At 43.1% G+C, this 12990-nt stretch overlaps 1 protein-coding gene across 1 annotated transcript; it reads left to right on the plus strand.

The window, feature by feature from the left end:
• Window positions 1-10517: 10517 nt before the first annotated feature.
• Window positions 10518-12194, plus strand: LOC129814012 (uncharacterized). The gene is made up of 3 exons (XM_055866743.1): window positions 10518-11132; window positions 11210-11280; window positions 11520-12194. Exons 1-3 carry the CDS (start codon window positions 10887-10889, stop codon window positions 12175-12177), a joined length of 975 nt encoding a protein of 324 aa, XP_055722718.1. The 5' UTR covers window positions 10518-10886; the 3' UTR covers window positions 12178-12194.
• Window positions 12195-12990: the final 796 nt, after the last annotated feature.

Consider the following 12990-nt stretch of genomic DNA (forward strand, 5'->3'; position numbering starts at 1 on the left):
CTCCCTCTGTCCTCCTCCCCCCTCTGTCACCCCTCTGTCCTCCCACTGTCCTCTTCCTCCCTCTGTCCCCCCTCTGTTCCCCCTCTGTCCTACCTCTGTCCTCCTCCCCCCTCTGTCCCCCCTCTGTTCCCCCTCTGTCCTCCCTCTGTCCTCTTCCTCCCTCTGTCCCCCCTCTGTTCCCCCCCTGTCCTACCTCTGTCCTCCTCCCCCCTCTGTCCTCCCTCTGTCCTCCCTTTCTCCCTCTCTGTCCTCCCTCTGTCCTCCCTTTCTCCCTCTCTGTCCTCCCTCTGTCCTCTCCCTCCCTCTGTCCCCCCTCTGTCCTCCCTCTGTCCTCCTCCTCCCTCTGTCCCCCCTCTGTTCCCCCTCTGTCCTCCCTCTGTCCTCCTCCTCCCTCTGTCCCCCCTCTGTTCCCCCTCTGTCCTCCTTCTGTCCTCTTCCTCCCTCTGTCCCCCCTCTGTTCCCCCTCTGTCCTCCCTCTGTCCTCCTCCCCCCTCTGTCCCCCCTCTGTTCCCCCTCTGTCCTCCCCCTGTCCTCTTCCTCCCTCTGTCCCCCCTCTGTTCCCCCTCTGTCCTACCTCTGTCCTCCTCCCCCCTCTGTCACCCCTCTGTCCTCCCACTGTCCTCCTCCTCCCTCTGTCTTTCTGATCAAAGTCTGCCTGGTGTTTGCTCACCCGCTGCCTCTCATTTTGTGGCTGATTTCCTGCTATATTCACCTCTGTGGTAAGCCATCTGTTTCTAAACACACTGCAACTATCCGTCATAAAAGCTACAATATTGTCCTAAACATCTAATATGTTGATGGCAAACTGTTTGTTGCATTGTCGAGACTGAACCTGCAAGTAAACATTTCATTGGACGGTGTACATTATACAATGTCTATCCTGTACATATGACTAATGAAACTTGAAACATCATATTCCTTCCAGCAGCATTCAAACCTCAATGTATTATTGGAGAGACAGTAAGTTTCATGATAGAGAATTGGCATGAAGTTATAGCATTTGTGAATACAATAGTTAGCATCTTCACCCATGAAGCTGTCAGGCCCATAGAGGTGGTTAGGCCAGGCCAGGGTCGGCCAAAATATGGTGGGAATGTCTCGTTACAACGGGGTTCAGGCCAGGCGGGTAGCTATCTAGCCCACCCACAGTTCTTTGGGTTCGGTCTGTCTGCGGGGGCTTTAATTTGAGACAGAGTTTTGTTAAGCAGCCCCCCACCTCCCCCTGTGGAGAGAACACTTTAACAAGTCCCCCTAAAGCCTGGGTAATAATGGGTCTGAAGGGGAGAGAATAGGCCTGGCGCTGCCATTTGACCGCTCATGGAACGCTGTCATAAAGTGTCCCATTCATCCCACGCTCCCTTTCACTGGCTCACTGAGGGGGAAGTTTAGGGTAGGGTGCTTGTGTATGGAGTGCCAAGGCACAGACCATCTGCAATAGATTTAATTGATCTTTTGGATTCATGCACACACACCTTAAAGTGGCTTTTCTGTCCCCCATTTCCTGGCTCTTCCTTCTACTATTGTCGGAGGGAGAGCTGTGGTATGAGATTATGAGGATATGGCAACCCTTCCAGTAGGTTGTCATCCCCACGTCAACACCTTGCATGGGGATCCAATTCAGAAGAAGAGAGCTGCCATTTTATCTTAAGCTTCAAGACATTAGGATCTTAAAATACTGGCCACTCGAAGAAAGACTAGGTCTTGCTTAGGCTTGCAAAATTCTGTGACCTTTCAATAAATTCCCTACTTTTCCCCAAATCCCGGTTGGAAGGTTCCCGAAATCAGGAGGGAATAAGCAGGAAATCCAGAATCCTCCAACCAGGATTTTTGGAAAACCAGGGAATATATTGAAAGTTCCCAAAATGTTGCAACTCTAAGCAAGAGCTTTACAAATGTTCAGCAGATATTCTCTTATATTTTGCTGTATATTGAGAATTTGCTGTAAATGTATTAAATATTTATTGTCGTATTTATTTTGGATTCACTGAAATGTTGTTATGCTGTGGTTTCTAGATGATAAGATAATAAGATATTATGTTACAACACAAGATGAACTGTAAGCAGGCCAAAGTGATTAAGTATTTTAAGTCAATTAAGTTAATGCATTTTTTATCTATTAATAATTTCTTTATAATTTGTAACTATTAAGTTCATCAACTGAGCACAACTGTCTGACGCAAATTGTACATTATCAACACACTAATGTCCCTTTGATTGTTGCTGGATATGGAGCCTTAACTAATGACAGAGCCTACTCATCAGTGTGAATAGCCCCATTAAATCAGCCTGCCCAAGTTAATGTTGGGAGGTGTCAACAGACTGATTCACCTAATCTGTGTTAAACTACACCAACAGTCAGCATGGGGCAGGTCAGCTATCTTAACGCAGCAGTTGCCTGCTGTGTTTGTGCGTGCGTGCGTGTTAACCAAGTTCACGGCTATCTGTCACGCACAGTTCAACTTTGTGCCAACACGTTTTGGGCCGAGAGACCCCAGGATACTCACAGGGGGAGAGAGAAAAAGGGAGAGGAGGAGGTACATAAGAGAGAAGTGGAGGAGGAGGAAGAGGCGCTGAATAGGGGTTGCTGTTTCTGGTGTCGTCAGGCAGAATGGCAATCCTCAAGTTCATTCTCCGCGATTAAACCAGAGCAGGGGCTTTTCTTCCCAGCTAATTGTGTGGAAATGGCAAAGACAATAAAGCATCTGGAGGTCTTTCTTCCTCTTTTCAATTTTTCTCAATATTGTGACAGGATGATGCATTGTGTCTGAGCCTCCATTCCCTGCATGGATCAGCCTGAAAGCTGGGGTCAGCAGAGAGCAAATAGATGAATTTATAACTTTTCCCTTTTCACGTTGCAAGTGGAGCGGGGATATTGTGCCCCGCCTGCTCCACGCCCCGCCTACTGTTCCAGCCCAGAGACCACCACTCAGTCACAAATCAGAGCCTTTTCTCCGCTCCACCACTCAGTCACAAATCAGAGCCTTTTCTCCCGTCCACCACTCAGTCACAAATCAGAGCCTTTTCTCCGCTCCACCACTCAGTCACAAATCAGAGCCTTTTCTCCCGTCCACCACTCAGTCACAAATCAGAGCCTTTTCTCCCCTCCACCACTCAGTCACAAATCAGAGCCTTTTCTCCCCTCCACCACTCAGTCACAAATCAGAGCCTTTTCTCCCCTCCACCACTCAGTCACAAATCAGAGCCTTTTCTCCCGTCCACAACTCAGTCACAAATCAGAGCCTTTTCTCCCGTCCACAACTCAGTCACAAATCAGAGCCTTTTCTCCCGTCCACAACTCAGTCACAAATCAGAGCCTTTTCTCCCGTCCACCACTCAGTCACAAATCAGAGCCTTTTCTCCCCTCCACCACTCAGTCACAAATCAGAGCCTTTTCTCCCGTCCACCACTCAGTCACAAATCAGAGCCTTTTCTCCGCTCCACCACTCAGTCACAAATCAGAGCCTTTTCTCCCCTCCACCACTCAGTCACAAATCAGAGCCTTTTCTCCGCTCCACCACTCAGTCACAAATCAGAGCCTTTTCTCCCGTCCACCACTCAGTCACAAATCAGAGCCTTTTCTCCCGTCCACCACTCAGTCACAAATCAGAGCCTTTTCTCCGCTCCACCACTCAGTCACAAATCAGAGCCTTTTCTCCGCTCCACCACTCAGTCACAAATCAGAGCCTTTTCTCCGCTCCACCACTCAGTCACAAATCAGAGCCTTTTCTCCCGTCCACCACTCAGTCACAAATCAGAGCCTTTTCTCCCCTCCACCACTCAGTCACAAATCAGAGCCTTTTCTCCCCTCCACCACTCAGTCACAAATCAGAGCCTTTTCTCCCCTCCACCACTCAGTCACAAATCAGAGCCTTTTCTCCCGTCCACAACTCAGTCACAAATCAGAGCCTTTTCTCCCGTCCACAACTCAGTCACAAATCAGAGCCTTTTCTCCCGTCCACAACTCAGTCACAAATCAGAGCCTTTTCTCCCGTCCACAACTCAGTCACAAATCAGAGCCTTTTCTCTGACTCCATAACACTCAAACTGAATCTGGTCTCCCCCATTCTCAGCTGACCAGGACAATTGTACTAGCTGTCCTCCCTTATTCCCCCCAAACCTACCAGAAGAGAGAAGAGGGAAAGGGGGGGAAAGTTTGACAAACAAACAGAAGAGGGAGGTGGAGGCAGGGGAAGTCCAAAGGGGTCAAAGCCCCTGTTGATTTGCAAGCAGCCCTGAATCCCTGTCTGAAAGTGACTGCATACATTGAATAGAGTAGTCACAGTAAAGCACAATGGACTGGAAGTTATATTTAAAAACAATAAATTATAGGGAGAGTTGAGATCATGGTCGGGGTCAATTCCATTTCAATTCTAGTCAATTCAGGAAGTATACTAAAATTCCAATTTGGTTTCATTTAATTTGAAATGGAATTCACCCCAATCCTGGTTGAGATATTCAGTGGCTGGAGATCATTGACTTTAATATGGAAAATTCAAAAAGGAGATAATTTCCAAACCCATCTGAACCCTCCCGCTCTCCTCATCTATCGCTCCACTTCTCCTACATCTCTCCTCCACCTCTCCTCCTCCACCTCTGATCCTCCATCTCTCCACCACTTCTCCCACCTCTGATCCTCCATCTCTCCACCACTTCTCCTCCTCCACCTCTGATCCTCCATCTCTCCACCACTTCTCCTCCTCCACCTCTGATCCTCCATCTCTCCACCACTTCTCCTCCTCCACCTCTGATCCTCCATCTCTCCACCACTTCTCCTACTCCACCTCTCCTCCTCCAGCTCTCCACCACTTCTCCTCCATTTCTCCTCCACTACTTCTCCTCCTTCCTATCCCCCTTAATTAAATGTCCACTTCATTCATGTAAATTGAGGGGCTTTAATGCCCTTGTTGAAATTCTGAAGAAAGTGCAGTCGCCTTGCGAAATGCTCCAGCATCATTGCAAATGAGATTACGGACCAAGAAAGGCAGTAAAATTAGAATGATAATGGTTGATATGGCTCCATGACAGGCATGACTATTCAAGGATCAATGGGATGTCGAATGATTTTGCGAAGCCCACTCTCAAAGGCTGGGGACAAACGTCAGACTACAGATGTGCCTTTTGGAAGCACTTTAAATTAGTTTAATTTGGTAAATGGTAGGGATTTAGAAGCTCTTAGCCCGGCTGTAACAAGACAAGAATACATTGAAATGTTTTGCTGTTCTTTTTATTAGCATAAAATGGGATTGGGCTGATTTGCATTCGCAACAAGTCAACGGTTTTTCTTCATCGTTTTCTCTCTTTTTTATAGATTGCATTTGTATCCGCCACCCTTCTCTCCTCTATGTAGTTTAGAATGAAGACTTTTTCATGGCTGCTTTTTAAATCACTTTAATCCTTTTAAAAGCGGAGGGGGCGGGTTCATTTCAATCCCACTAATCTAATCATTGACACCAATTACAAGGTAATTATTAAAGCCCAATAACTGAAATAAGGCTAAGGACATTTTTATTTAAAGTCCAGACTTTAAAGATGTATGTGTTTTCTCCATTCCTGGTACTTCTCCTTGACGTGTGAGGAAGATGGGCTGAGAATATGAAAAAGACAGCCAGCACTCGCAAATAAAGCAGAACTTTGATAGATTTTTTCAATTTCAGCTATCATGAGAGTGATGATGAATACAACAGTATTCAGAGTAGGTAGAGGACCAGGAAGACAGCCAGGGAGTGTCAAACTTCCCCCTGCTCACTGGATGCAAATGGCTGAGGTTGAACACTGAACACTCTGGTTCTTACTGCTCAGTCCCTTAAGCCCCGACCAACAGCTTTGATTCAGCCTCCATTCGTCCAGTAATCTGACATCACTGATTTAATAAGTTTACTCTGTGGGTAAACAGGCCGACATGGGGCTCTTCTGAAAGGAAGGGGACAGAAGGCGGTGGTCTGGGTGGGAAGGGGGGCTAAGAGCATGGGTCGGTGAGAGGAAGTGACTTTTAAATGCTGTGCTCCTTCCACTTTGTAAAAGCAAATGTTAGGATGAAAAGGAGTGCTGTGCATACAGGCCGGGGTATAAGCAGTTTATAGAGGATGAAGAATATATATGTTTTTTCAATTAGACTTAAAATTAGTTTAAATTGATCATAATGCAGAGTTAATGTATTGCTTAAGCTTGGTGTTCTTTTAAAATCACTGTGTTTTATTTAATGTAAAAGAAAGCAAATAATAGCCCTTATGCACATTCCATGATCGAACGTTCTAAACACACTTCCTATCGGTGTGGCAATTTCCGGTCAGTCTAGTTGTTATCGACGATATAACGTTACTACCACTATGTCGCAGTTTTCTACTAGGTGTCTTCAGGACTTGCCTCAAATTAATATTAATGATGTACATCGAATTGTTAAATCAGCCTCAGAGATTCCAGCTAGCAAGAATGAAAAGGGGTTTAATAAAAGTTTGTAGAAACATGTCAAACGATGTTTAAAATCAATCCTCAGGTTGTTTTTGTCATAAATAATCAATAATATTTTAACCAGACAAAAGCTTCATCAATAGAAAAGGAGAAACAAGAAATGCGCGCTCCCGATCACGCGCTGGGCTCATGGCTGGAAATTTCCACTATCCACTCATTGAAAGTGCTGTATCTCCCTCATTTTTCAGAGTAAAAGTCTGAAACAATGCCAAAAGACTGGCCACATGTAGAAGAAGCCATAGAGATTGTGAACTGGGTCCTAAGTCTTTGTATGGTGGATAGGCTTTCAATGGAAAAACAACCTTTCAAAATAATAGTACTTCTTGGATGGATTTTCCTCAGGTTTTCGCCTGCCATATCAGTTCTGTTATACTCACAAACATTACTTTAACCTGTTGGGGATGGGGGCGCTGTTTAGACTATTTATGCTAATTTGGCTAATTTTTGAAACGGCTTCCCACAAAATCCTTGATCGTACAATATGCATATTATTATTATTATTGGATAGAAAACAGTCTATAGTTTCTATAGGAGTTGAAATTTTGTCTCTAAGTGGAACAGAGCCCATTCTACAGCAATTTCCCTGACATGGATTCAGATTTCAGAAATGTTGGCCACTGTTCTGAAGTCAGTTAAAACGGCACTGATTTTGCTATGACTATACGGACACTTCTTACGTCTTCCCCTGGATGCCTTTACGTGATGACGATTCCAATGGGGTCGATTGCGCGTTCACAGGCCCTATAAATCAAAAAACCCTGTAGCTAGCAAGTCTTTCCTTGGTGCGTAACGCGCGTGCTGGACACCGACCCGCTCCTGTTCCAAGCGTTAGTTTAGCCTGTTATATTTCTCCGGTCATCTTTTCACTCGTTATAGGAGTTAAAAACATCATAAGGTAGTTAATTTAAAGCGTTTTATAGCAATTTATATCCGTTTAGTGCGATTTTGGGACATTTATTTCTTTAACGCTGTGAATAGGTGGGCACGCTTTCAGTTCATCCCGAACGCAGTTGGCATTTTCACATGGCAAGAGGACAGCTTTCCACCAAAAGACGATTCCTCCCAAGAAAGGATCCTTTGCCCAAGATACTGATGGAAGAACAGCTCAAGGTAGGACATTTTTATTATGATAAATCGTGTTTCTGTCGAAACATTTTAGTGGCTTAGGACGCCATGTTTTTTGACGTAGCTTCGCTTGGCGCAAACTGTATTGAAAAGTAAGGATAAATTAAAAAATGTAATAACGCAATTGTATTAACCTGTTGGGGATGGGGGCGCTGTTTAGACTATTTATGCTAATGTGGCTAATTTTTTAAACGGCTTCCCACAAAATCCTTGATCGTACAATATGCATATTATTATTATTATTGGATAGAAAACAGTCTATAGTTTCTATAGGAGTTGAAATTTTGTCTCTAAGTGGAACAGAGCCCATTCTACAGCAATTTCCCTGACATGGAGTCAGATTTGAGAAATGTTGGCCACTTTTCTGAAGTCAGTTAAAAGGGCACTGTCGTTGCTATGACTATACGGACACTTCTTACGTCTTCCCCTGGATGCCTTTACGTGATGACGATTCCAACGGGGTCGATTGCTCGTTCACAGGCCCTACAAATGAAAAAAACCTTTAGCTAGCAAGTCTTTTCTTGCTGCGTAACGCGCGTGGAAGACACCGACCCTCTCCTGTTCCAAGCGTTAGTTTAGCCTGTTATATTTCTCCGGTCATCTTTTCACTCGTTATAGGAGTTACAAACATCATAAAGTAGTTAATTTAAAGCGTTTTATAGCAATTTATATCCGTTTAGTGCGATTTTGGGACATTTATTTTTGCAACGATGTGAAAAGTTGGGCACGCTTTTCAGTTCATCCCGAACGTAGTTGACATTTCCACATGGCAAGAGGACAGCTTTCCACCAAAAGACGATTTCTCCCAAGAAAGGATCCTTTGCCCAAGATACTGATGGAAGAACAGCTCAAGGTAGGACATTTTTATTATGATAAATCGTGTTTCTGTCGAAACATTTTAGTGGCTTAGGACGCCATGTTTTTTGACGTAGCTTCGCTTGGCGCAAACTGTATTGAAAAGTAAGGATAAATTAAAAAATGTAATAACGCAATTGTATTAAGAATTAAATTGTCTATCAATCCCTGTCCACCCTATATTTTTTAGTCACGTTTATGAGTATTTATGTATAAGAGTAGATCACTGTCTAAGTGGCGCAAGGACAAATTCTGACCAGCTGAGTTACATTTCACATTGTCTAACCATGATTTTGGTGGCTAAATATAAACATTTTCGATCAAACTGTATATGCATGTTGTAATGTGATGTTACAGGAGTGTCATCGGAAGAATTCTGAGAAGGTTAGTGAAAAAATTAATATCTTTTGGCGATGTTGACTTTTATCGCTCACTTTGGCTAGAATCAATGCTGGGCTGCTAATTGCTATGTGCTAAGCTAATATAACGATTTATTGTGTTTTCGCTGTAAGACACTTAGAAAATCTGAAATATTGTCTGTATTCACAGGATCTGTGTCTTTCGATTCGTGTATGCTGTGTATTTTTACGAAATGTTTGATGATTAGTAGTTAGGTAAACACGTTGCTCATTGTAATTATTCTAGTCCATTTGTGATGGTGGGTGCAATTGTAAACTATGCCATCTACCTGAAATATGCACTTTTTTCTAACAAAACCTATCCCATACCATAAATATGTTATCAGACTGTCATCTAATGAGTTTTTTTGTTGGTTAGGGGCTATAAATATCTTAGTTTAGCCGAATTGGTGATGGCTACTGGTGTTGGTGGACAAATAAAAGATGGTGGATTATGCTAATGTGTTTTTAGGTAATAGATGTACATCTTTACATATTGTGTCTTCCCTGTAAAACATTTTAAAAATCGGAAATGTTGACTGGATTCACAAGATCTGTGTCTTTCATTAGCTGTATTGGACTTTAATGTGTGAAAGTTAAATATTTTAAAAATATATTTTTTTTGAATTTCGCGGCACTGGTTTTTCAGTGGGGGGGGGGGGGGGGTGTGCCGCTAGCGCCACGCTGATCCTAGACAGGTTAAGAATTAAATTGTCTATCAATCCCTGTCCACCCTATATTTTTTAGTCACGTTTATGAGTATTTATGTATAAGAGTAGATCACTGTCTAAGTGGCGCAAGGACTTTTTCTTTACCAGCTTGTCTACATTTCACATTGTCTAACCATGATTTTGGTGGCTAAATATACACATTTGCGATCAAACTCTATATGGAATGTGTAATATGATGTTACAGGAGTGTCATCGGAAGAATTCTGAGAAGGTTAGTGAAAAAATTAATATCTTTTGGCGATGTTGACTTTTATCGCTCACTTTGGCTAGAATCAATGCTGGGCTGCTATGTGCTATGTGCTACGCTAATATAACGATTTATTGTGTTTTCGCTGTAAGACACTTAGAAAATCTGAAATATTGTCTGTATTCACAGGATCTGTGTCTTTCGATTCGTGTATGCTGTGTATTTTTACGAAATGTTTGATGATTAGTAAGTAGGTAAACACGTTGCTCTAAGTAGTTTTTCTATTCCATTTGTGACGGTGGGTGCAATTGTAACCTATGCCATCTACCTGAAATATGCACTTTTTTCTAACAAAACCTATCCCATACCATAAATATGTTATCAGACTGTCATCTAATGAGTTTTTTTGTTGGTTAGGGGCTATAAATATCTTAGTTTAGCCGAATTGGTGATGGCTACTGGTGTTGGTGGACAAATAAAAGATGGTGGATTATGCTAATGTGTTTTTAGGTAATAGATGTACATCTTTACATATTGTGTCTTCCCTGTAAAACATTTTAAAAATCGGAAATGTTGACTGGATTCACAAGATCTGTGTCTTTCATTAGCTGTATTGGACTTTAATGTGTGAAAGTTAAATATTTAAAAAAAATATTTTTTTTGAATTTCGCGGCACTGGTTTTTCAGTGGGGGGGGGGGGGGGTGTGCCGCTAGCGCCACGCTGATCCTAGACAGGTTAACAGTTTTGGAAACTTTAGAGTGTTTTCTATCCAAATCTACTAATCATATGCATATCCTAGCTTCTGGACCTGAGTAGCAGGCAGTTTAATTTGGGCATGCTTTTCATCCAAAATTCCGAATGCTGCCCCCTACCCTAGTGAAGTTAAACATCTCCTGTGAGACACTGTCATCATGGTCCAAATGTGTTGGAGACAGTGTCAACATTTAATCTGATCAGTAGATAGATATTAATGATGGGTCCCAATCCCAATTTAGAATTGCCCACTTAACAGGTTATTTGGTAAACATCTGTTGATGCAGTGTTTGCTAATTGTGTTACTGAGACACAATCTATTCCTGTATAGTTAAATGAGCCCCTAGTTAATAAGACTAGACACAACTATGTTTATTGTTATTTATGGGTCGCATCATTCTTGTTTCTCACTTCAGTCACTGCACTTAAAGCACTCCGTACCAGCGATAGTGGTCCAAAGCCACTGCTCCTGTGTTGCAGGAAGTGCTCTGTGCAATCATCTGGTGGCCCTTCTTTACCAGACAGCGCACTACTCTCAACTAAACATTCCTGCTGCACCACCAGTTCACAGCTGCACAGACACAGAACAGCGTTGGCACAAGCAAAGAACACTTGTGAGTCTATCAATATCCATAAAAAAATGCACCTGAAAAGTATTCAGCCTATGTAACAGTAAATCCTTGTTAATTAGGGTGTGAAACCAGGTCCGGTTGATGGGATAGAGTTCAGTAAACCTACTAACTCGTGTGCTGATGGAATAAGGTAAGTTGGAGGTTCCTGGAATGGAAACATTTTAGAAAACCTTTTCTTGTGATTGTATCCAGATGATAATGACAAATGTTTGGGACAAAGACTGGGGGTAAATATATCATCTATAAATCTGTATATTTTCATTCATTTTATTTGAACTTTCGGGCTTGTGCTGTTTCTGGAAAAGTTACATGAGTCTTTGTCATAGTAATCTCTCCAACTTGATGTTAAGGTTTTAAAATGTTTTGCAGAAGTTCTCTCTACAAAGCACTCAATGGATACATGCCTGACATGGACCTTCTCCGCGTCTCAGAAACGTATGCCAACTTTTCTCCACTTACTGCCCCTCTTGTAACAACAATGGAAATGTCAGCTGACGTGCCCCCGGTTGAGTCCGCCTTTGGGCCAGTGCAAGCCGGCAGTGTTCTGTCCTATCAGCTTCCACAGCCAAAGACCCGTGAAATTGTGAAGATTGCCAATGCCACTTCTCCACCAATACTTCCATTCGATGGCTACAGGCTTCAGGCTTCCCAGTGTGCTTACGTCCTTAGCCATCAGGAGCAGTTCCACCTCAAGGCATTAGAGACAACCTACGAGATGTCACACAAAGTCAAGGTTGCTACAAGGGAGCAGAGCAGCAGCCCGGAATGGCATCAGCTCAGGAAAATGAGAATAACATCCTCTCGTTTCCGAGAGGTTTGCCATGTCCGGGGAGAGACCTCAGCTGACCACCTAACTGAGCGGATGTTCAAGGGATCTGGTATGCAGACCATGGAGATGAAGATACCGAATGGAGAGCTGAAGTTGAAGAGATCTCATGCTTACTACTGGCAGGTACAAGGTCAAATCCTTCTCACAGGTTGTAGCTGGTGTGACTGTCCTCTGTGCACAGGAGGACATCCTAGTTGAAAGGATATATAAAGATCTACAGGTTGTAGCTGGTGTGACATTGTCATCTGTGCACAGGAGGACATCCTAGTTTGAAAGGATATATAAAGATCTACAGGTTGTAGCTGGTGTGACCCTTGTCATCTGTGCACAGGAGGACATCCTAGTTGAAAGGATATATAAAGATCTACAGGTTGTAGCTGGTGTGACATTGTCATCTGTGCACAGGAGGACATCCTAGTTGAAAGGATATATAAAGATCTACAGGTTGTAGCTGGTGTGACATTGTCATCTGTGCACAGGAGGACATCCTAGTTTGAAAGGATATATAAAGATCTACAGGTTGTAGCTGGTGTGACATTGTCATCTGTGCACAGGAGGACATCCTAGTTGAAAGGACGTATAAAGATCTACAGGTTGTAGCTGGTGTGACATTGTCATCTGTGCACAGGAGGACATCCTAGTTTGAAAGGATATATAAAGATCTACAGGTTGTAGCTGGTGTGACATTGTCATCTGTGCACAGGAGGACATCCTAGTTGAAAGGACGTATAAAGATCTACAGGTTGTAGCTGGTGTAATCCTTGTCATCTGTGCACAGGAGGACATCCTAGTTGAAAGGATATATAAAGATCTACAGGTTGTAGCTGGTGTGACTTTGTCATCTGTGCACAGGAGGACATCCTAGTTGAAAGGATATATAAAGATCTACAGTTTTCAAAAACTATAAGAGGGAAGGTTGACCACTTTTATTTTTACCACTACTTGCAGAAGTTTCTCTCGCACCTGAATGGATCCCCTGCATGGGTGCCAAGTTTAGTGGTTTTATGAAAA

Source organism: Salvelinus fontinalis, chromosome 2 (assembly GCF_029448725.1).
Source record: "Salvelinus fontinalis isolate EN_2023a chromosome 2, ASM2944872v1, whole genome shotgun sequence".
Lineage (NCBI taxonomy): Eukaryota > Metazoa > Chordata > Actinopteri > Salmoniformes > Salmonidae > Salvelinus > Salvelinus fontinalis.

Coding starts and splice junctions, on each gene's coding strand:
- LOC129814012 (XM_055866743.1), top strand. CDS start 10,887: ATGTTTATTGTTATTTATGGGTCGCATCATTCTTGTTTCTCACTTCAG. Junction 11,133..11,209: donor GGCACAAGCAAAGAACACTT/GTGAGTCTATCA, acceptor CTTGTTAATTAG/GGTGTGAAACCAGGTCCGGT. Junction 11,281..11,519: donor TCGTGTGCTGATGGAATAAG/GTAAGTTGGAGG, acceptor AATGTTTTGCAG/AAGTTCTCTCTACAAAGCAC.